Source organism: Physeter macrocephalus, chromosome 18, assembly GCF_002837175.3.
Source record: "Physeter macrocephalus isolate SW-GA chromosome 18, ASM283717v5, whole genome shotgun sequence".
Taxonomy (NCBI): domain Eukaryota; kingdom Metazoa; phylum Chordata; class Mammalia; order Artiodactyla; family Physeteridae; genus Physeter; species Physeter macrocephalus.
The window spans coordinates 43,886,307-43,912,495 of record NC_041231.1 but is presented as its reverse complement, the minus strand read 5'-3'; the positions used below and the strand labels follow the sequence as shown (position 1 = coordinate 43,912,495).

At 36.9% G+C, this 26,189-nt stretch overlaps 1 protein-coding gene across 5 annotated transcripts in view; it reads right to left on the bottom strand.

Annotated features, from left to right (window-relative positions):
• SMARCC1 (SWI/SNF related BAF chromatin remodeling complex subunit C1) overlaps positions 1–26,189 on the bottom strand; it is a 183,114-nt gene that overhangs the window by 118,765 nt on the left and 38,160 nt on the right. For 4 of the 5 annotated variants that reach the window (XR_008615791.1, XM_007101242.4, XM_007101243.4 and 1 more), the window contains exons 4-8: positions 25,228–25,309; positions 23,997–24,089; positions 21,008–21,077; positions 13,743–13,812; positions 10,148–10,223 (exon numbers count right to left, since the gene is read on the bottom strand). Coding sequence is in view for 4 of the 5 variants with exons in the window: in XM_007101242.4 (XP_007101304.1) it covers positions 10,148–10,223; positions 13,743–13,812; positions 21,008–21,077; positions 23,997–24,089; positions 25,228–25,309 (391 nt within the window). In the remaining variant the exon portion in view is untranslated. Of the gene's footprint in view, positions 1–10,147; positions 10,224–13,742; positions 13,813–14,161; positions 14,235–21,007; positions 21,078–23,996; positions 24,090–25,227; positions 25,310–26,189 lie in introns of those variants that run through there. The other variant, XM_028479624.2, reaches the window with a different exon arrangement.

Genomic DNA, 26,189 nt, shown 5'->3' with positions numbered 1-26,189 from the left:
GCACCACAACTACTGAAGCCCGCACGCCTAGAGCCCATGCTCCACAACAAGAGAAGCCACCGCAATGAGAAGCCCGCTCACTGCAATGAAGAGTAGCCCCCGCTCGCTGCAACTAGAGAAAGCCCGCACGCAGCAACGAAGACCCAACACAGCCAAAAATAAATAAATAAATTTTTTTTAAAAAGGAATATACCAAGCACTGGCCATGATACAGAGCATCCAGAAAACTTATACACCCTTAGCAAAATAAATTTTTACAACCATTTGTAAACAATACGGCATTGTTTAGAAAGAGTGAATGTTTGCATTTCCTGAGATCCAGCAATTCCATTATGAACAAACACAAAAGATGTTCAGGAAAGTTCAAAGTAACATTTTTCATAGTACCTTAAAGGAGAAACTACCACACCCACCTACATTACAATGGATATATTGTGACATATGCATACACAAGATTACTTGTATTGCTATATACTATAGATGAACAGTGCTGAACAAAAAGGCAACTCACGAAAAAATACAATACGATTACACTGATATTAAAGCTTTTTAAACGTGAAAACTAAAACAGGATTTGTGTAGTTCTGTGTGTGTGTGTGTGTGCGCAGTAAAACTGCATAAAAAAGACAAAAAAACACTTAGAATAACGGTTAGCTCTGAGTGGGCAGGCCAAAGGATGAACATGGAATGCATCAAAGGTAATGGTAATGTTCTTTATGAGAGTGGAAAGTACACACGTGTTTTTTAAAACTGTGATCCGTTTTTTTATTCATATTTAATAAATATTAATATCCACAATTTAACATTTTAAATTAAGTGCTTTCTCATAGCAATCACATTTCCTCTAGAACAAAACAATACATAAGCATTGTTTTATACAATAATAGAGAAAATAAAATTCCAGTTCAAATTTTCTGACTAAAGACATGCTTAGTTAGCTCCTTTTCTCTAGGTTTCAGGGATAAGATCTTCAAGCATTAAAAAGTATTATATTAGGATTATATTCTCTCGAAGGTAAAATAAAAATGCAAGTTCAAGAAGAAAAATAAAGTATATAACACACTTGACTTTTAACGAAAAGCATATGCATTTATTCTTAAAATGGATAACAGTGAGCACAAATTGGAATTTAGATTTCATAGGATACATTAAGAAAAAGTATTTAAATATGATAAATTAATTTAAAAAGGATAACCAACAAGGACCTACTGTATAGCACAGGGAACTATGCTCAATATTATGTGGCAGCCTAGATGGGAGGGGAGTCTGGGGGAGAATGGATACATGTATATATGTATGGCTAAGTCCCTTTGCTGTGCACCTGAAACTATCACAACATTGTTAATCGGCTATACTCCAATATAAACTAAAAAGTTAAAAAAAATTTTTTTTTAATTTAGTTTGTAAATACAAACATAAAAGCAAAAAAATAAATGAACATGAAAGATTCCACGTACTCAGTAACTATTTAAATTTCTAGTGAAAAATTTTATATGTTAACTAAACGTAAAAGAAAGTAGGGGACTTCCCTGGTGGTCCAGTGGTTAAAAATCCGCCTTTCAATGCAGGGAACGTGGGTTCAATCCCTGGTCAGGGAACTAAGATCCTACATGCTGCAGGGCAACTAACCCCGTGCACTGCAACTACTGAGCACATGAGCCACAACTAGAGAGCCAGCAGGCCGCAACCGCAGAACCCATGCGCTCTGGAGCTCACGAGCCCCAACTAGAGAGAAGCCCGGATGTCGCGACAAAAGATTCCACACGTCGCAATACAGATGCCACATGCCACAACTAAGACCCGACACAGCCAAAAATAAAATAAAAAAATAAATATATATATATATATATTTTAAAAGTAAGTAGTTCCTAATTTTGCTTTCTTGGACATACATGATCAACAAAGTTTGAAAACCACTGATTTAAAGTATTTGTAATTGCTTTTATTGCAAGGTGGGCATTCTTTAGCTATTGTATTTCCCTTTAAAAGTCATTCTAGGGACTTCCCTAGTGATGCATGGTTAAGAATCCGCCTGCCAATGCAGGGGACATGGGTTCTAGCCCTGGCCTGGGAAGATCCCACATGCTGCGGAGCAGCTAAGCCCGTGCACCACAACTACTGAGCCTGTGCCCTAGAGCCCACGAGCCACAGCTACTGAGCCCATGCACCACAACTACTGAAGCCTGCTCACCTGGAGCCCGTGCTCCGCAACAAGAGAAGCCACTGCAATGAGAAGCACGCACACTGCAACGAAGAGTGGCCCCCACTCGCCACAACTAGAGAAAGCCTGCACGCAGCAACAAAGACCCAACACAGCCAAATAAATAAATAATTTTTTAAAGTCATTCTATTTTCCTAAAAACAAGACAAAGAAATGCTATCAGTTGCCTCATTCCTTATAAGAATTTGTCATTCCAATAAATTATACCCAGGAATGAGGGGGAGAGTGGGTGTGAAAATCACAGAAACATCACACAAGGGAACAACTGTTGCACTGGCACTCTAAATGAGGATTCAGCACTTATTTGTAACCCATACATGGAGACACAAAAAGAATGGTTAAAAATTTTTCTGTAGTCAAGCAAAAAAGTTTATTTCTAACAAAGAAAGGCCGGATTTTAAAAGTTAACATTTCCCGGACTTCCCTGGTGGCACGGCGGTTAAGAACCCGCCTGCCAATGCAGGGGACACGGGTTCGAGCCCTGGTCTGGGAAGATCCCACATGCCGCGGAGCAACTAAGCCCGTGCGCCACAACTACTGAGCCTGTGCTCTACAGCCCGCGTGCCACAGCTACTGAGCCCGCGTGCCACAACTACTGAGCCCGCAAGCCACAAATACTGAGCCTGTGCACCTAGAGCCCGTGCTCCGCAACAAGAGAAGCCACCTCAATGAGAAGCCCGCACACCGCAACGAAGAGTAACCCCTGCTTGCCTCAACGAGAGAAAGCCCGCGTGCAGCAATGGAGACACAACATAGCCAAAAATAAATAAATTAATTTTTAAAAAAAGAAAAGAATGTCTCTATGTGTATAACTGGGTCCCTTTGCTGTAGAGATTGGCACAACACTGTAAATCAACTATACTTCAATTCAAAACTACAAAAAATCCCCACCACAACTAAAGTAAAAAATACAACTGAATATTTGCAATATACTCTAAACATTTAAAGAACTTTTATTACTCTAGGAGACAACAGAAAAAAATTACCGAAAAATGAGAAAAAAATTTAAAAAAAAACATTTAAAAAGACCCTTGAAAATATAAAAAGATGTTCAACTTCACTCACAAAAAGAGATACCAAATTAAAATTAACATGGATACCATTTCTCACATATCAGGATTTGCAAAAATTCAAACACTTGACAACATACACTCTCTTGGTGAGGCTATGAGGGAAGAGGCACTCTGGCTTCACTGTTTACAAGAATTCAAAATGGTGCAGACTCCCATGGTAGAGGCACGAATCTAACAAAACTATGTATTTTCATTTACTCCTCAACACAGCAACTCTAATTCTAGAAATGTACCTTGACCATACACCTTAAAGAAATAAGACAATACATACGGCACAAGGTTATTTATTGCAGCTGTCTATAATTCTAAAATAATGGCAACTATTCACATTTCCAAGTATAATGGAGCACTGTGAAGGTATGACCACCAAGAGTTTCCAGGAAAGATTAAGCAGAAAAGGCAAAGTATAAAAGAGGGAAATAATACTCCAATAAAGATGTTAAAAAAAAAAAGAGGGAAATTAAAAAATATGCAAACACCTACATATTTTGGCAAAAAGAAACACAGGAAGGATAAGCCAGAAAACAGTAAGTTTATTCTACAAGGAATGGGGAGATGGGAGTAGAACGAACTCATGAGAAGTATACATTTTTTGGAAGCATACACTTTTTGAAAGCACATTAGAATTCTACATATTCAAAATATAAAACTAGGGAGATCCCTGGTGGTCCAGTGGTAAAGAATCTGACTTACAATGCAGGTGACGCAGGTTTGATCACTGGTCAGGAAACTAAGATCCCACATGTCGCAGGGCAACTAAGCCCCGCGTGCCACAACTACTGAGCTCACGCGCCTCAACTAGAGCCCGCATGCCGCAAATTACAGAGTCCATGCGCTCTGGAACCCACACGCCACAACTACGGGGCCCACCTACCCTGGAGCCTGTGTGCCACAACTAGAGAAGAGAAAACCCGCACACCACAACGAAGAGCCTGCGCACCGCAATTATGACCCTGCGTGTGGCAACTAAGACCTGACGCAGGCAAAAATAAATAAGTTAAATAAATAATAAATAAATCTTAAAAAATAAATATATATAAAATTAAATCAGCTTGGATGGGAAGAGGGAGAGGAAACACCAAAACTGAAAACAAACTGAAAGAAATAAACCTAACAATACTTCAAATAAGTAACAACCACACTGAAGGGGAGGGGGAAAAAGGTTCATCCAGGTAACTCATGAACACACTATTTGTCAATATATAATACACCCTCAGTCTTGGGCAGGGCTGGGGAGCAGGAGAACCACAAACATATCTTGAACTCTTTTAGTATTTTTGTTTATGGTAGTGGCAGGGGCAAAGCAATTCTGAAACTAATTTGAACGTACTCATGAACTGGGTAAATGTGTCGATGCTGGGAGCCAAGATTCTTACTCTTGGAAGAAGAGACATATAAATATGGAGTAGGGGAGGGCAAAAAGGAACACTGTGGGGACAGATTAGAACTGGAGGTATCATTATGGCCTCATTATTTCTAATATATATATATTATGTGTATATGCATGTATATGTGTACTCATCTATTGTCTGCATTTGAGTTTACAGATACATAATAGCTCTGAATAGAAAGGACCTAGAAGCAAAGATACTTCAGTAGCACTGAGCATACCTGTACCCAGATCTTGGTCTCTAATACCTTTTCTTACTGAAAGAAATGAGAGCGCCTCAGAGAAACAGCTGATTCTAGGCATGAGGAATGGAAGGTACTAAATGAACCTGGAACATCCTGCTATGACCTAAAGGAGGTGCTCAAAAATGACAAGTGCTTGTCACAAGGATGACAAGCCAAGGACTTCCCTGGTGGTCAAGCGGTTAAAACTTCGCCTTCCAATGCAGGGGGTGTGGGTTCGATCCCTGGTTAGGGAGCTAAGATCCCACATGCCTCATGGCCAAAAAAAACAAAACATAAAACAGAAGCAATACTGTAACAAATTCAATAAAGACTTTTAAAATGGTCCACATCAAAAAAATCTTAAAAAAAAAAAAAAAAACAACAAGGATGACAAGCCAGCCTGAAGGGGCTCCCAGTGGCCAAATATGAAACTTCAGCACAAAATACTGAAGTAATGAATTACTGACCACTGAAAAATTACAATTCCACGAATTCACACTGACAACAGACAGATAAATAAATAAGTAAAAGAGGGAAAAGGAAGGGCTCTTGTTTACAGGAGAACTCCGAAAGCCAACTGGTAAATGTGGAGGGAAGGGCTGGAGTGGAAAAGTATTGCTGTGTAATCAACAAAGAAAAGACTGGTTCAGGCAAGAATTCTAAGTGGATGCTAAACCTGGGTGACAGAGGGAGGATTTTGATGAGAAGGAGTATATCTCCATGGTCTAAAGAATCTTTCACACATTGTTTGTAAGTTGCAAATGGAGGGGAAAAGTAACCATACAGTGGAGCCATCACAGAACACCTTAACTGGGTGATTAAGATCACCAGTGAGGAGGGACTTCCCTGGTGGTCCAGTGGTTAAGACTCCATGCTCCCAATGTACAGGGCCTGGGTTCGATCCCTGGTCAGGGAACTAAATCCCACATGCCGCAACTAAGAGTTCACATGCCAAAACTAAAGATCCCACATGACACAACGAAGATCCCACGTGCTGCAACTAAGGCCTGGCACAGTCAAATAAATAAATAAATTTTTTTTTTTTTAAAAGATCACCTGTGAGGAGCAGATGGACACAGCATGCCTGCCAATATGATGCCCTGAGAAGGACACATCACTCATGCAGCATTCTAAGTAGACTGCACAGACTGAATCAACCACCAGGAAAGATCAGAAATTCCAAATGAGAAGTATTCTTTTGAAATTCAAAAACATCGTAAAAGGCAAGGAAACAATGTGGTAATGTTACAGATGAAAGGAAACTAAAGCGATATGACAGAGGAATTCAACAGCTGGTATTAGACAGAATTATGTAATAGGGAAAAAATGGGGTTTTTTGTTTTGTTTCGGCTGTGCAGCACATGGGATCTTAGTTCCCCAATCAGGGATTGAACCTGGCCCCAGCATTGAAAGCTCCAAGTCCTAACCACTGGACTGCCAAGGAATTCCCCCAAAAATGTTATAAAAAACATTTTAATCAAAATGGATTAAAGACTTAAATGTAAGACTGGGTACTATAAAACTCTTAAGAGGAAAACACAGGCAGAAAAACTCTCCAATATAAATTGCAGCAAGATCTTTTTGGATACATCTCCTTGAGTAATGAAAACAAAAACAAAATTAAACAAATGGGACCTAATTAAACTTAAAAGCTTTTGCATAGTAAAGGAAACCATAAGCAAAACAAAAAGACAACCCACAGAATGGGAGAAAAAAAATCTGCATGCGAGTGACCGACAAGGGATTAACCTCCAAAATATACAAACAGCTCATGTAGCTCTATGTCAAAAAAAAAAAAAGCCCCAAAAATGGGCAGAAGATCTAAATAGACATTTCTCCAAAGAAGACATTCAGATGGACAAAAAGCACATGAAAAGATGTTCAACATCACTAATTATCAGAGAAATGCAAATCAAAACTATAATGAGGTATCACCTCACACGAGTCAGAAAGGCCATCATCAAAAAATCTACAAACAATAAATGCTGGAGAGAATGTGGAGAAAAGGGAACCCTCCTACACGGTGGGTAGGAATGTAAATTGGTACAGCTACTATGGAGAACAGTATGGAGGTTCCTTAAAAAACTAAAAATAGAACTACCATATGATCTAACAATCCCACTCCTGGGCATATATCCAGAGAAAACCATAATTCGAAAAGATATATGTACCCCAATGTTCATTGCAGCACTATTCACAACAGCCAGGACATGGAAGCAATTAAATGTCCACTGACGGAGAAATGGATAAAGAAGATGTGGTACATACATACAATGGAATACTACTCAGCCATAAAAAAGAATGAAATAATGCCATTCGCAGCAACATGGATGGATCTAGAGATTGTCATACTGAGTGAAGTAAGTCAGAGAAAGACAAACATATCATATGATATCACTTATGTGTGGAATCTAAAAAAATGGTACAAATGAACCTATTCAGAAAACAGAAATAGAGTCACCGATGTAGAAAACAAACTTATGGTTACCAAGAGGAAAGCGGGGGGGGGGGGGGGGGCATAAATTGGGAGATTGGAATTGACATATACACACTACTATATATAAAACAGAAAACTAATAAGAACCTACTGTATAGCACAAGGAACTTTACTCAATACTCTGTAATGACCTATATGGGAACAGAGTCTAAAAAGAGTAGATATATGTCTATGTGTAACTGATTCACTTTGCTGTACAGCAGAAACTAACACAACACTGTAAATCAACACTCCTCCAATAAAAATTAATTTTAAAAAAATTACTGGGTCAAGCGGCAACACTGGAATATGGATAGTAGACTAAAATATTGTGTCAATGTTAAATTTAATGAACTTGATTACTGTGCTTATGTATGAGAATTTCTTATTCCTAGTAAACACACACTTACTGGAGTAAAGGCCCATTATATATGCATCTTTATCTCAAATGATTCAGGAAAAACATATTTATAAACAGATATAGACTATAAATGATAAATCAAAATGGGAGTAAAATGTTAACAGGCAAATCTGGATAAATGTATACAGGTATGCCATGTACTATTCTTTTTCTTGAAACTTTTCTGTAAGTTTGAAGTTATTTCCAAATAAAGAGTTTTTTTTTTTTTAAAAAAGACTAATTTTGGTTAATCCCATTTTCCTCATACAGAATCTAAAGCTCAAAGGCTGTCTTTCTGAAAGTCACACAATTAGAAATAGGTTGAACCAGGTCTAAAATCTAACATTTTGATCCAATTTAAATGCTCCTTACACGATATAAAAGTCAATAAAAATCATGTAAAATCACCCATGGAAAGGAGCAGAGCTCCCTGTAAAAATACTGATTCCAGGACTGGGATGGGAAACTTACAAAGGAGTTTGGGGGGCTTCCCTGGTGGCGCAGTGGTTAAGAATCTGCCTGCCAATGCAGGGGACACGGGTTCAAGCCGTGGTCCGGGAAGATTCCCACATGCCGTGGAACAACTAAGCCCGTGCACCACAACTACTGAGCCTGCGAGCCACAACCGCTGAAGCCCGTGCACCTGGAGCCCAAGGAGAAGCCCACACACTGCAACAAAGAGTAGCCACCACTCACCACAACTAGAGAAAGCTCGCGCGCAGCAACGAAGACCTAACGCAGCCAAAAATAAACAAAAATTAAATAAATAAATTTTAAAAAAGAAAAAAAAGGAGTTTGGAACATCTTTTTGTCCCAGAAAGTAGGAGGTACACAAAAATGCATCAAATAATGCCAAAAGGTCACAGGAGGCGGCTTAAAGGTGTTCCCTCTGGCCAAATTTAGATAATTCATCAAAATGAAGAATGGTAGTAATGTCACTGCTTTGTGAATGCATAGACCACAGACACACATAAAGGGAGAAGGGAAAGTTTGTCCCTGCTGCAAAATGCCAACTGCAAGCACAGATGGAATGGACAGAATTAGAAAAGCACCAGTAATAACTTAATTCAGTCACAGAAATTATTAATGGATGAGCAAACCTTCAGACACAAATTCAATGCAGAAGAGTATATTTATGTAGTCTCAAAGTATTTCCCTATAAAATATTTTAAATGTCAATGAGAAAAATGGTAATGTTACAGTGGGAAAACAAGGCAGACAGTACCTTCACAAATGATCAAACTATGAGCCATAATGGGAAAAATGGATAATATGAGGCTGCCAATATGATGCACTGAGAAGGACACAATATTAGTTATGGAGTACTGCAGCCAAAAATACATAGCCTGAAAATAATAAGAAGGAAATACACGAACTAAAATGCAGGGACATTCTAAAACAACAACAACTGACCTATATATTTCAAAAATGCCAATGTCATAGAAGAAAAAAGAAGGGCTGAAAGTTCCAGATTAAAGTAGACTAAAGAGATGTGACAACTAAATGCAGTGTGTGATCCTGAACTGGATCCTGGATCGGGGAAAAACTAGGTATAAAGCTTATTATATCAGTGGGACAACTGGTGAAAATGGAATATGGGCCCTGTATCAGGTAATAAATTATTTCAATAATTAACAACAGGGGGGACTTCCCTGGTGGTGCAGTGGTTAAGACTCTGCGCTCCCAATGCTGGGGGCCCGGTTTCAATGCCTGGTCAGGGAACTAGATCCCACACGCATGCCGCTAACTAAGAGTTTGCATTCCACAACTAAGGAGCTCACATGCCGCAACTAAGGAGCCCAAGTGCTGCAACTAAGGAGCCCACGAGCCACAACTAAGACCTGGCACAACCAAATAAAAATGAATATATAAATATTTTTTAAAATAATAATTAACAACGGGAATCTAGAATAAGAGTATAAAACAGTACTTTGTTTTGTATTATTCCTGCACTTTCAAAATTATTTCCACGTTAAAAGTTGAAACCATTATAATAGAAATGATTAGTAAGAGAAGTCTGTCTGTATCATAATAAAAGCCACACAGGCACTGCTTCCAGCCTTCCTAAATGACATCATCAACGATGTTCAACTCCACTCCTAACACTCTCAACTATCTCAAACCACAATCTAACTTTCATTTGGGGTCTCCTCAAACATCACTGCAGATATCTGATCTAAGACCTGGATAATGAGGTCTTCATGACCATAGGTATCTCTTAATAGGATGACAAGAAAGGAAGAATCATCATTCTGTATCTCTTTAAAACACTGCTGTTGAGAACAGCTAAGAAGGGCTATTAAGTTATGTAAGAATAAATTTTTTTTTTAAGAATAAATTTTGTTTTAAAAAGGAACTTTCACCTTCCATGGCTTTTCTGGAATTGGTGGATCTTCAATTTCCACATCAACATCATTACTATGGACCCAAGTATCATAGCTGTAAAGAAAATGAAAAAAGGAAAAACAAATTAGAACCCAAATTCATTCACTAAAAAGACATTGATCAAGAGGTAAAAATACATTTTAGAAATACTATTAGGATCCAGTAATAGCAAATTATCACATACTTTTGTCTCTAACACTGACAAGAAATCTCTTCTGCAGAGGTCTACAGTAACCTTCACATCGTAAAACCCAAAGTTTAAAAGCCTCAGTCCACAGGATTTCAACATGTTGATCACTCCTCAAAGCATTTCCCTTATTTGTCCTCTAAGACAGTACTATCATCTGGCATTCCTTCTAGTCACAAGCCTCTCTCTTCAGTCTCCACTGCCAGTTTCTCCTCTCCTCCCAAACCTCTTCAACACTGGAAGGCCCCAAGTTTCAGTTTTTGGAACAATCCTCTTACCTATTCATTCTCTTGATGATCATTTCATGCAGTTCTATGCCTTCAAGATGACTTGAAATCTCATACCTGCCCTATTCTCTGAATTCTGCACTCATAAATTCAACTGCCAATTCCACATCTCTCATTACATGTCTAATAAAGCTTTCAAACCCAATACTGATACACTCAAAATTCAAAATATAATGCCATCCCAACTCCAACAATGTGATCTAGCCAATCATCCTCCTCTCAGGAAATGCCAATTCCACTTTTCCAGTTGTTCTGGACAAAATCCTTGCACGATATCCTTGACATGGGCTTCCCTGGTGGCACAGTGGTTGAGAGTCCTCCTGCCGATGCAGGGGACACAGGTTCGTGCCCTGGTCCGGGAAGATCCCACATGCCACGAAGCGGCTAGGCCCGTGAGCCATGGCCACCGAGCCTGCGCTACGCAACGGGAGAGGCCACAACAGTGAGAGGCCTGCGTACCGCAAAAAAAAAAAAAAAAAAAAAAAAAAAGATATCCTTGACTTCACTCTCAATTACATCCTATAATCAAACTATCAACAACTTCTACCACTTCCACCTTCAAAATATGTCTAGGATGTAATAACTTCTCACCGTTCCATGTTGACCCAAAGCCGCTGGGAGTCCATTTTTCACATAGCAACCAGAGCAATCCTTTAAAAAAACTAAGTCAGTCCACATCATTCACTGTTCAAAACCTTCCAGCTCCCACCGAACTCAGAGTTAAAGTCAAAATCCGTACAGTGGTTTGCCAAGGCTTCATGATCTGGTCCTATGACCTCATCTCCTAGTACTCTCCCCTCACTCATGTTATATTCGACCCACATGGGCTTTAGTGGTATGCTTTGAATATCAGACGGTGGCCAAATCATGCCCTTTACATATGCTCCTCATTACCCAGATATCCATCTAGCTCAGTCCCTCCTATCTTCACGTATCTTTGCTCAATGGTTCTCTTATCAGTGAAATCCAACTCACTAATATAAATCACTCCCCCTACTCCACAATTTTGAAATAAGCATAAAATTACCTACCAAATTAAAACTTTATCAATGCTCCTATACTGGCCAATAAATTATTATAAAGCTAAGTGATATCTAAATGAAATATAAGTATAGTAACAAGCATTGGTTTCCTTTAGCCACTTCTCAGAAGTCAGCTGAAAAGCATTTGGAACAAGTACAGCTCAACAGACCTATTAACAGCACTCTGGTAAGTTTTCCAGGAACATTTAAACATGAGCTGGTGAAAAAAAGTTCCTTTGCTAATTAATTAACTATTCCAGGTAAAGACTGCAATGGTGAGTAAAAAAATTAAAAACCTTATATTTAAGTCTTGACAAGAAAATGTTACAATAAGAAGTAAGGGCACAAACTATAGTTAAGAAAGTGAACTAACAAGGCAGGACATGAGCCAGCCATTATAGTTTATCTGATACATAAAAGGCTAGCAAACAAGCTAACATGTCTTATAATGTGTTACTATAAAATTCATTTCAATCCTATACTTTATGTAGTTTGTCATAAATTTGAGTTTCCACCGAAGTGTTTCAAAGGCAAGATGAGTTCCTGTAATAGTTCCTATGATACTGAAAAGTTTAATAGTGCCATGAATACCTAAAGCCTCGAAATAAGAAATGTTCTCTAGAAAGCATTTACTTAAATATTACTAATTAAAAAAAAAATGTTAGTTCATGTAAAGATGTGTTCATGTAAAGTGGTCAATTATGGTTCAAAAAAGGTTGATAAGCAAGCTGACTTGATTTGGTTCTAATTAAGTCAACTTGTATGAAAACTGTGAATATATTCTTAAAAATATGAAGATATCTAAAGATGTATTTCTTCCTCAAAAAATATATTTATAAGTAAAAGAAAGTCACTCAAATAGATTAACTTCAAAACAACACATAACCAGACATTATATGTCTCCTGATGAAGAACACACACCTATGCAAGTCTTGTTCCTTCCCTAACCTGAAATAGACTCTGATCAACGCCAGAGAATGGAGAAACATGTTCAAAAACACCACAGTGATGCCATAAAAAATTCCACACTGTGGTAAACTCTGCAGGACAAACAACCTGGTTTCTTAAGTAATACACTGTAAGGAGGGGTGGGCTTCCCCACAGGGAGAACCTATAAACTGAAAAATACTTAAGAAACATATCAACTAATCACAAGATGTGTTTAAATCTAATTCCAACAAATATCAATCTTATCAATCAATCAAATATATCACATGACAACAATGACTTGATATTTGACATTAAGGAATTGTTAAATTTTTTAGGTTTGACAGTGGTATTGTGCTTTTTTTTTAATGAGTCCTTATCTTTCAGAAATACATACTGAAATACTTATTATTGAAATATTGAAATGATATGTTTGGGATTTGCTTCCAATAATACGGTAAGGCTAGAAGTGGATGAGGATACAGATGAAAGAAGACTGGTCTGACATGAAAAACCCACAATGGAGAGTCTCTCCACTTGAAAATAGTGAAATGAACACTTAAACAGCTCTACTGTAGGTTTAAGAAGGTGAAGTACATGAAAGGTTATCCTTATTCCTAAATGCCCCCTATGCAGGCATAATTTTAATTAAACAAGAACCACCATTTTTACTGACATTTGTTCTTGTTTATAATATTCTTTATGCACATTTGGATACTGAAACACGGTATGAGTTATGATATATACTTCATTTTAGACATAAAATAATTTCAACCGTAATAGAATGGCCTAAGTATTTAAAAATAAATAAATAAATAAAATAAAACTAACCAGTCATAAAATACCCAGAAAAAAAATTCATTTCTTAAAGGAAACAAATCTAAATTAGCAGTCTAATACCATACTGAAGGACTGTTTTGGCAAACACAGCAAACATATCAGTTTAAGATAAATAAAGCCTGTGACTTCATTGAACTCCGTAACTTAATAAATAAGAAAGTCAGCAAGAGAATACTCAAAAGAAGTGAGTTCAATGACTGAAACAAATCAACAAAATTGTCGCTATTCAGAAAGCGAAACTATATATAAATAACTCTGGCCTGCACTGACAAAACTCTTTATACCAGATGTAAGGACATATCAACATTACCTGTCTGGGTAAAACCCCCAATGCACTAACACCTGCTTGTCTTTTCTCATCACAGGTCTCAACCACTCTTCTGAAAGGGAAAAAGAAAAAACTTTAGTCAACCTGACAAAACAAATGAATAAACTATTACTTAGACTTAACTTTTACCTAGAGTTTTTGGTTTGCTATTAAGCTCCTCCCAAATATCTTTCCTCCTAATTGAATGTTATCTGCCATACTAAGGGGAAGTTTTCAGCCGTGTATTCGGACTTACTAGATTCTAGGCCTATTATCCATCGCTCTTGACAAAACCAACTGTCTACTTTAGTATTTAAAATACTCTCCCCTCCCATCCACCTGCCTATTTGTCTCCAGATCCATTCAAATCAGTATCACTATATTCTTTACTGCCTCATTTCCCATACAGAACCTCTCCTCACTTTTTCTGTGAAGCTCTGCAATTACTACACATCGTTCAAGGTGTAAGTCACGCTTCATCTCCTTGATGAAAGTTTTACCAACGACTCTTTTTCCTCCAGATCCACTTTCTCTGGTGTCCTATAGCACTTTATAGTGCTACATCAAAGGTTTAACAGTAATACTATTTTTATTATTCTTTAAAGACTTCCTATCTGTTAATATAGTCCTCCCAACAAGAGTGTAAACAATATGATCACATAATGTAGGTATTTTGATTTCAAGTTTCCTTACCAAAGATAGGTGCAAACTTATATAATCACATGATTCTTGTTGATTTAATCACAGTTGAATCACATCTCCATTTCAGTACTTATGATTCCTTCGGTAGTCTAAATTTAGCTTAGAAAACTTGTTTCTAGTACTAAAAGGGAAATGATGAGGTAAACCCCCTGAAGCTCACATAATAGCAAAATAGAAAAACTAGTGAAATCAGCCAAGTAAAATTGGCTTCTCATTGCCAATTTCAACATGAAATAGCCCCACCTTCACTGACTAAAGCCATGAAGCCCACATGCCTATGCCCCTTTTTAAGTATCCAACTGCTCAACTATCTTGAAAGAAATCAAGCCCTGTTCCTTAACCTGATATCCCAAGATGGCCAAGGAAAAAGTGAAAAGGCCAGTGGGCCTTTCAGAACTCGCTCTGTATAAATAAAATATACTGAGACTCTCTAGTAAGAGCTGTCTTTTACATAGAATACAAAATCTATCTCAAAGGTTGTGCAGCTTTAGGAGGTAAAGAAAAAAGGATATCTATCCTTTCTTCAGTTGACTTTTATAAAGATTGTGACACTGTCTTTGAAAATTTTCCCAGTAGCGGAAATAACTAAAAGTTAGAGATGTGAATTCACACTATTCCCGGAGATGACAATAAGTTACATAGAATCAGTTTAAAAAACCTTAATTTTACAAGTAAAATGTAGTCCAAACTCAGAATATATAAACAGCTCTTGCAACTAACAATAAAAAGACAAATAATCCAACAAAAAATAGGCAAAGGACCTGAATAGACATTTCTCCAAAGAAGATATACAAATGTCCAAAAAGCACATGCAAAGGTACTTGGAATTCATTAACAATTAGAGAAATGCAAATCAAAATCACAGAGATACTGTCTGACACTCACTAGAAAGGCTAATATTAAAAACCAGGAAATAAAAAGTGTTGATGAGGATATAGCAAAATTGGTATATTCACACAATGCTGATGGGACTGTAAAATGGTACAACCACTATGGGAAACAGGTTGGCAGTATCTCAAAATGTTTAACATAGAGTTGCCAGTATGACTCAGCAATTCATTGTCTAGGTATAAACATAAGAAAATTGGAAACATAAGTCCACACAATAACTTATACATAAATAAACAGAATGGCATTATTATTATAAATAAATGTCCATCAACTTTCCATTGGCTAAACAAAAATTAGTATATTCATACAATGGAATGTTATTTGACCATAAAAGGGAATAACACACAGGAAGTGATGTCAGCAAAGTGACAGATAGGAAGGCTAAGATTTTGTTCCACCAGAGACAACTTAAAAATATACCATCCAAAAAGCCCGGAAACCAATTAAGAAGTCACACTACCCCAGGGAAGCTCAAAGTCGAGAACAGCTGCATTGAAACAGTAAGAAAAGTCATTTCATATCAACCACAATTACAATTCCCCCAAGCCAGCAGAGCTCAGCAGGATCAGGAGGAAAAGCTCAGCTCTCAGCTTCTCCCTTGGGCTGAAAAGAAGAGCGGATTTGTGTTCAACATTCCTACTTTTCAGGGGGCTGCCAAGGGACTAGTTTGTCTCACCTGACTTGGAACACTAATGGAACTGGCATATTTTGGATGTGTGGTGGTCACAGAGAAGAAAAAAGAGCCCAGAGGTTTAGTGTAGCACTGATGGCTGGCTCAGCTTGCTGTGATAAGGAGAAAGCACACAGAACCCAACTTCTTCCTTGGCAGGGAAAAATTAGAGGGAACAAACATCCAATGTTCTGGCTTTTAGGTGGGCTGCCCAAGGGACAGGTTTCTGTCTTAACTAACTCAGAGTGCTGATAGGGAACCAGCATACTCTGGAAGCCTGGGCACCCCAGAGATCAAAGAGGGTTCACTCAGTGGCTTGTTGCAGCAACAGCAAACTTGTGGTACAGCAGACAGACATTAGAGAGAGCAAGAGATTATAAATTCCTGAAAGAGGAACCAGCAAACCTCTCTAACTGAGAAATTACATACTCAAGCTCAGAAATTGTTTGAGGGATGCCAGGATCTCAAGCTGAGCTGATTGGTGAAGGTCTTCCCCTTTACAAAGCCAGACCATAAACACTGGGAGATGTGGCTGTTTTTTCAAACGCACAAAACAAACACAGTAGAAGGGACTTCCGTGGTGGTACAGTGGTTAAGAATCTGCCTGCCAACGCGGGGAACGTGGGTTCGAGCCCTGGTCCGGGAAGATCCCACATGCCATGGAGCAGCTAAGCCCGTGTGCTACAACTATTGAGGCTGTGCTCCAGAGCCCACGAGCCACGACTACTGAGCCCGTGTGCCACAAACACTGAAGCTCGTGCACCTAGAGCCGTGCTCTGCAACAACAGAAGCCACCACAACGAGAAGCCCATGCACCGCAACGAAGACCCAATGCAGCCAACAAACAAATAAATAAACACAGCAGAAAATAACAAGACACAGAAAGAGAAAGGGAAAATGGCCCAAAGGAATAAAATGAATCTCAAAAGCCAACCCTAAAAAAACAAAGATCTATGGATTGATTACCTGACGAATTCAAAATAACCGTTTTAAAGAGGCTCAAGGTACTACAAGAGAACACAGTTAAACAACTAAACAAAATTAGGAAAACAATATATGAACAATATTAAGAACATCAATAAACAGACTGAAATTATAAAAAAGAACCAAACAGAAATTCTGGAGTTGAAGAATATAATAACAAAACGGAAAAATTCTCTAGAGGGGTTCAACATCAGACCTGGCCAATCAGAAGAAACAAACAGCAAACTCAAACACTGGTCATTTGAAGATACATGTATATGTATAACTTAATCACTTTTCTGTATACCTGAAACTAACACAACATTGTTAATCACCTATACTCCAATATAAAATAAAAATTTTTAAAAACCTGGCCATTTAAAATTATCAAGTCAGATGAACAAAAAGAAAAAAGAATTAAGAACAGATAAGAAAACCGAAGGGACTTATCTGTCCATCTAAATAATTTATTTTGAACAAGATTTAGTCTGTTTTCCTCTTCTAAACAGTATGTCAATTTTTAAGAATTCTCTTCATTCATTTTCTTCTCTGAGGAACTAGGTATTCCTTCTGCTAAAACCAGTAATTCAACCTATGTTCTTAAACCAAGCCCTTTATCCCTACCAGGTCTCAACTCAACTATGTGCTTCAATTTACTTTTGCTCTGCCCAGAAATACACTGTAAAGCCACCACTGAAAGACAAAACCCAAACCGTCTGGTGGGTGCCATCCTCCACTTTCTTTTCCCTGCCATACATCCTGGGAAACCAGCGATACTCCACCAACTCCACAACTTGCTCTCATTTCCAAGTTACTAAGGTTTCATTCCCAAATTATTTCGACTGACCAAATGCCCTGTCTTAGGCTTCACTTTGATTTCTTTGTAGAAAAATTCCATTGCCCACCTCATTTGTTCAGAAATGCTTTCCTTTCCTTATTTTCCTTTGACTGTTAAGATATGGACCATCCTGGTTTACCACCTATCTCCTTTGCTCTCCTGATACATGAATTTATCCCATCCAATGATTAACATACCCCCTCACTCAGCAATTTAATTCAGAGCGTCCCAATAGGTCCTATTTTCTAACCAGTCTCCTTGTATCTGATATCCCAGAAATCAGCTCCCAGGAAAATTTTCCTACTACAGCCATAGTTGCATGCTTCTCTTCACCAAAATCATCAAAATTTGTCTACCCTCTCCTTCATCCACCAAATAAAAAACAAGCCTCTTTAAACCAGACTCAGGTCCTCTCACCTACCCACTTATTTCCCACTATCCAAGACACACAGCCAAACTTTGCCATTTGCTTTTCCTCAAATTTCATAATTTATTGCCTCTATGCTTTTGCTTAATTTGTACCCCCTTCTAGCATGCCATACTCAAAATATTACTAATATCTTAAATGTCACCTTTTATTTTAAACTTAACTAATCTTCATAAAAGGTATACCGCATTTGCAAGGGTTTTACAACATGGTTTGTAATGTATTGTGGCTGGTATTGTTATCATCTGCACACTTATCTAAAACAGTACCTGTACGGAGCCCAACACAGAGCTTCGTTGAGAGTCAACATTTACTTGACAGCCAGTTATTCTAAGGTAAATCCTATAGTGTGAAGAATCACATTTCACATTAAAAAATAACTTCCAATATATTAAAATTTAAATTTAAATGCTATCTCCTAATAATTACTCTACTACTAATAGCAATACCAAGCAAGCATTAGTATATAGTAATCAAGGCTGTACTAAACAAAGGAGAAAAACAAAACCAGCATGAATAAGGAATCATTAAGTAGCTAGACGTAACAATTACAGTTCACATCTTTTGTTAAAAGGCAATTTTTTTTCAAAAAGTTCACAACCTACATGTTTTATACCAGCCTTATTAGTGAAAAAGAGTCAGCCAGCAACAGAAGGTTATCATAAACAGCTATTCACCACCTCCATCTAGTGGAAACCAGTTGCTATTACCTAACAGGATAAAATCTGAGAAACCATCAATTAAACACTGAAGGCAGAGTGAAGTTTCACACTTTATAAAAGCATCATAATCAGCTAAAATTATGACTGTTACAAATAAAATCAAGCTTTCAGCAACAAAACTGATGATGAAAAGACTTAAATGTCACAGCTAAAACTATAAAACTCTTAGAAGAAAAGACAGTTATAAAACTTCATGACACTGGATTAGGCAATAGTTTCTTAGATTTGACACCAAACACACAAGCAAGCAAGCAACCTAACCTCTTACAACTGTTTGTAATATCTGTTGGATCTGTAGTGATGTCCCCCTTCCATTCTTGACATTATTCTTTCTCTTTTTCTCGTTTATTTGCAGCACGACTTTAACAGCCTTATTAGTTTTTTCTAAGAACCATTTCTGAGATTGCTGATCACCTTGCTATTGTATATTTTCTACTTCATAAAGATTTGCACTTATCTTTACTATTTATTTCCTTCTTCCTTTAGGTTTAACTTGCTGTTGTTTTCTAATTTATTGAGATAAATTTCTTATGGACCATTGATTTTTCAGTCTTTCTCTTTTCCTAATATATGCACTTAAAGATATAAATTTCCCTCTGGGCACAGCTTCAGCTGCATCCTACAAAATTTAATGTTCTCGTACTTTATTATTCACTTCATAATTATTCAGCTCCAAAGATATTCTATTTCCACTGTAATTTCTTCTTTGACCCAAGGATTATATGGCAATATATTTCTTAATTTTCAAGCATCAGGGATTATCTCGTAATCTTTTTGTTACTGACTTCTAGCAAAACTGCACTGGTCAGGAAAAAAACACTCAGCATCGGGTAATTAGCCATTCAAATCTGATATAATTTGGCTTCTTATACAGATATCCTACACAGATATGTTGTGCTTACAAGAAGACTTGATCCCTATAAGAGATCTATTTCTCAATCTAAATTAATTAACCTTGTTAGTTAATTCATAGTTTGTTTCCCAACTTTCCAACCCTTAAAAGAATGTTTAGCACAAATCAGTTTCCATAGATCTAATGAACTCTGGCCAATGACAACATCAACTTTTATGACAGCACAGTTGAAGATCAGAATCTGAACCATTATAAATTCACCAAACTAAAATACTGCTGAGGGCTTCCCTGTGGCGCAGTGGTTAAGAATCCGCCTGCCAATGCAGTGGACATGGGCTCGAGCTCTGGTCCAGGAAGATCCCACATGCCACGGAGCAACTAAGCCCATGCACCACAACTGCTAAGCCTGTGCTCTAGAGCCCATGAGCCACAACTACTGAGCCCACATGCCACAACTACTGAAGTCCACGCATCTAGAGCCTGTGCTCCGCAACAAGAGTAGCCACCGCAACGAGAAGCCTGCACACCTCAATAAAGAGTAGCTCCCCCTCCCCACAACTAGAGAAAGCCCATGCACAGCAACGAAAACCCAACACAGCCAAAAATAAATGAATTAATTAAAAAAAAAAAAACAACACTTAAATCCAAAGTAGGCAGCAGAAAGGAAATAAAAGATCAGAGTGGCAATCAATCAAATAGAAAAGAGCAAAGCATTAGAGAAATTCAATGAAACCAAGAGCTGGTTGCCTGAGACCAATAAAAAGTAAATAAATAATATTAATTAATTAATTAAAAAAATATTGCTGAGGGGCCCTGTTTAGACAGTCAGTAAGCCAATCTTCCCAAGAGATGTTCTTCTGTCTTGCAATTTCTCTTAATTTTCAGAACACAAGAGATATAGCGAACATAAACTTAGTTAACATATAATGTATAAGGCGTGCCTAGACTTAACACCCAGATAATGATTACCGACAAAGAAATAAGTCTAATGATCAGAAAACTAGACATCACAGAGTTAGTTTGCTAAGCCTAACTCAGCAAAAAAAAAAAAAACTATAAATTTAAATCATCTATGATATTTATTTAATATTTGAAAGTCTCTTATTTTTTTAAAGCTGGTTATATTGTTCAAACCTCTGCTAAGATAATTTAAAATCTAGTAAAGTATCAGTTTATCAGTTCATAACCAAAAACTACCTTACCATCCTCTTGTGAGGAAGGATACGGATAAATGTGGTGGGAAGCTTTTGACTTCTCATCAGTAAATGTCCCCTGGAAAGCAAATGAAGAAGTAATGTAAAAATAAAACATATGGCAAACAAACTATGAGACGTCTCGCCAGATGCAAACTGCCTAAGAATTATAAAGGCATTATTCTACTTTTTATATTTTTTTGAGAGCAGTATTTTAAAACTATAATATTTTCATTATTTTTAGTCAAGGAAAGGGATGGTGATTAACAAGAAAAAAACAAAAATAAATTATCCATAAACACAGTTTACATTGTTGAATAGGAAAATAATACAAATACCTCTTAGCTAATTTTCTTTGTTGCTTTTTTTTTTTAAAGACTTTTTCTGATGTGGACCATTTTTTTAAAATCTTTATTGATTTTTTTACAATATTGCTTCTGTTTTTTATGTTTTGGTTTTTTGGCCGCGAGGCATGTGGGATCTTAGCTCCCGGAACCAGGCATCGAACCCATACCCCCTGCACAGAAGGCAAAGTCTCAACCACTGGACGGCCAGGGAAGTCCCCAGCTAATTCTCTTTGTATCTCTCTCTCTCTCTCTCTCTCTCTCTCTCTCTCTCTGGCTAACCTTATCAGTAATTTGAATACCTCCAACTAATTCTGAAAGTTACTCCAAAGTCATCACAAATTATCAATATTACTTGAAGTAAATCAGTGCAAGTTTATGGCCATGAGACATAACCTAGGGCTACATACATACAGGATGGACATTTGACTTCACTCTAGCATGTATGTATGTGTCTGTTAAGTCAATGTTAGAATGCTAAAGTCAAGTTCTAGCTAAGCCACAGCTAAAATACTACATACAGTCTAGAACATGACTTGGAAGTCATTCCGACACAAAAGTGCTCATTCTAGAGACCATAAGGATGATAAGAAGTCTTAAAATCAGGTGTAAGTAGCAAATTAACATATTACCTAATTTTTGTCTTTGACAATGAATATTTACTAAATACTACAATTAGAAAAACATAATAATGCTATTTTCAGCTGCAGGAAAACTCTAAGCTTCTTATATTTAGGGCTATCTAAAGATTAAGAAAATAAATAAATAAATAAAGATGAAGTAGCTACCAAATAAGGCAAGGAATTCTTAATCACTAGAAGTGTTTGAGCACACTTTTAACAGCCAGAGGAGAGGCTGAAAAGGGGATGTCAACATCTAATGTGCGAGGCAACAGTCCGAAGAGCACACTGTTGAGGACTTTGGCCTCTGGAGTCCATCAGACAGGCCTGGGTTTGCACCTTAGCTCCACCATATACTACTTAACATGACATGGGCAAGTATCTAATTTTTCTGTGCTTCAGTGTCTTCTGTGAAATAGAGTGGTAACAATAAAACCTATTTCACAAGAATTTTGTTAGGACTAAGTTAATACACACAATGAGCTAACAACAGTGACAGGCACACTGTAAGTGCTCAATCAATGGAGTTATTAATGCATTTTAAATACCTGAGCAAACGCCTGATCATCAGTATTCAATAATGGTATTATTATTAGCTTTTAGGATCTCTTCCCTAACATTCTATGAAACCGGGAAGACCTTTATATATCACTGGAGGTTATCTCTAGAAAATAATCACTAAGTCAGATTTCTTAAGAAATATGACAGCGATAAATGTTCAGTATAAAGTGTAGGAAAATACATCAACTTTTCCCAGGATGATTTGGTAGCAATAACAGTACATAATTTCAGCTTGAAATCAACAACCAGCTGGTTAACTTGTTCCACTTATGCCCTCTAACATTCTACCTGTAATTAAGCTATACTTGACAGTCACTCCAATAAAGAGATAGTCTAAAAGAGAAAAGGTTAAGTGATTTGTTCAGTCATATGCCAGTAAAAAAAAAAAAAAAGGAAGTGGACTTCAGACTGCTTGAACTGAAGGCACAATCCTATTACCTTTCTCTTTGGTACAGATGTTATACGTAGGAAAAAGATTGTACTAAATCTCCAATTTTAAGAAGTACTGGGTTGGCCAAAAAGTTCGTTCGGGTTTTTCTGTACCATCTTACGAAAAACCCGAATGAACTTATTGGCCAACCCAATATTAGAAATATTTGCTTTGAGAACTTGGGAGATATTTTACTAAATGCTAAAACGTAATTCAACCAGCAATTTCTCTTACAGCAGAAAAAAAGGTATTTCACGAGGCTTCTCAAATAATTCTAAGAATTGGTAAAACTGTCAAATGATTATATTTCAAAAAATTATCTTCTGAGTATCCTCAGCTACTTTACCATGACAAAAGTTTGCTTACAGTTTAGCCACATATGTAGTCACAGACCTACACATGCATAAATATGCAAGGTCTTCACCTAAAATGAAGTTAGAGAAAGGAGGTGAAGATGACAGAATATAGCACTGGTACATGTAAACCAAGACAAGGTAAGCTTATGGGGAAAACAGAATTTTCCAGTCAGTTTTTCAAAGGTACAAATATAAATACAATACATATAATGGGGGGAGGCAGGTTTACTTGAGGTAATATTTGATCTCCTCCTACCAACAACTATGTCACCAGCTCTCACTCTGTTTGACTTTATAATTATGGTGATGCACAGTATGCTGGTCTCTTTAACTCTACATAAACATATTTCATAGTAAGACTATGATGAATCCATACCAATGACTTTATTAAATGCTACTCTAGGACATATACATGTATCAAATCATCACACTCTACATCTTAAATTTACACAACGTTATGTGTCAATTATATCTCAATAATGCTAGGGGAAAATGCTATTCTAGGCTAAGAACTGGAGGTGAGTGGAAAGAGAAGAAAACTTGGTACTGTAAGAACCAAAAGAGAGAAAACTTTCACTTAATGCATATATATATATATATATATATACAGATATCAAAAGGTATTATAGCTGAGAGTCATAAGAATTTTATACTACACAATGCTTCTGAAGTGACCATGTATATTACCTGATGTCGTTTGATTATATCTTTCAATTTGTTAGCCAACTTCAGATCAATGTCTGGAATGAGGTAGATGTTGGGTCTGGTCAGACAATTGCTCTGAGGATAAAAGAACAGATTTTGAAATTCTTTTGGTTTTGAAATAATGTCACATTATTTATGCATTTACCCTAATGGCAAAAGTTGGCACTCAAAGCCATACTGCTTAAAATAGGAAGACGTACTTTGGTAGAGAATGTAAAAGTCTTATTTCAACATAAAACCTAGGTGTTCAGCAGGTCACTTAATGCCATTCCCAGATCCCTTCTCTGCAGCTAGGTACACCTGCACAAAACACTGCTGAGACTCGTGACCTAGAGAAATTCATTATCTTTTTCATTAAGGTACCATAATGATAAATTAATCCTTGTAGTCAATTTACTTGAACTTACCTTAACAGTCTAAGTCTAATGTAGCATTTTCACCTAAGCTGGGAGGTGGAGGTTGGGGGAGAATACATGGGGAGGGATGCCCATTTTGGCTCATCATCTAAGTTACTTAAAATATCAAAACTGTGGATTATAGCTCTTTTCCCCCATTTCTAATCTTATAAATAGCAATGATTAAAACATGCATATTAACTCCCCAAACTATCACCAAAAATCAACCAAAAAACAAAAACCACTCAGTTATTTCTCCAAGTTAATAGTCTGTGAGACAAGTTTCAGGCATTAAGTTAATGATAATACCTAGCAGAATTGCCAGCTGCCTCTCCCCAGGAAGGTTATTCAGTGATCACTAAAAATTAGCTATCAATAAAAACACTAAGAAAGAAAAGAAGAAAATTAAGTGTTCTCTTCTCCAGGTTATAATCTAGTTGGGGAAATAAGATTTATATTTATGGTACAACCATGAAACAAATCCAAAACAAAACACAGAAAATGACTGTATACACAAGGGACTAGTAGGAGAGAATACTTATATTAAATATGAAAGATTCAAATAATGGATTCGGTGAAATTAATAAAGAAAAATATCATAAATTATTTTACCAAAAGTTTAAGAAAAAATATTCTATAAATGACAAATTTTAGTCATTCTTTGTAGCTCTAATCCCCAAAAACCCATAAAAATAATACAACGATAGATTTCAGAAAACTTTTCTTCCTTTGATCTTTTGGCAATCTAATAAAGCCAATCTTAGCACTGAAAGTATACTAAAGGAAAAAAATTTTAATAATCTAACTTTCTGAGTTACCTGCACCAATGTTTTTTCAATGTTCATAAACATTTCAACATTACGATCCATTCGGGATGGATTCTGTAGATCAAACCTCCGCCTGTAAGAGAAGAAAATCATGAGTTAATTTGTCTGCCACTTTAGACAAAAGTGAAAACTTGGTTTTAGTATCCAATGCAAATAAGTTGGAAAGATTTGGAAATTAAAATAGCACTCTACAAAATGTATGATATTCTCTCAGCAGTATAAGAAATCACAGTGTCAACACCTGCATAAAACATTAAATTTTATGACATTAAGATCTACTCCACTGAAGGAGAAAAACCATATGATCATCTCAGTAGATGCAGAGAAAGCTTTTGACAAAATTCAACACCCATTTATGATAAAAACCCTGCAGAAAGTAGGCATAGAGGGAACTTTCCTCAACATAATAAAGGCCATATATGACAAACCCACAGCCAGCATCATTCTCAATGGTGAAAAACTGAAACCATTTCCACTAAGATCAGGAACAGGACAAGGTTGCCCACTCTCACCACTCTTATTCAACATAGGTTTGGAAGTTCTAGCCACAGCAATCAGAGAAGAAAAAGAAATAAAAGGAATCCAAATCAGAAAAGAAGAAGTAAAGCTGTCACTGTTTGCAGATGACATGATACTATACATAGAGAATCCTAAGTATGCTACCAGAAAACTACTAGAGCTAATCAATGAATTTGGTAAAGTAGCAGGATACAAAATTAATGCACAGAAATCTCTAGCATTCTTATACACTAATGATGAAAAATCTGAGAGTGAAATTAAGAAAACACTCCCATTTACCATTGCAACAAAAAGAATAAAATATCTAGGAATAAACCTACCTAAGGAGACAAAAGACCCATATGCAGAAAATTATAAGACACTAATGAAAAAAATTAAAGATGATACAAATAGATGAAGAGATATACCATGTTCTTGGATTGGAAAAATCAACA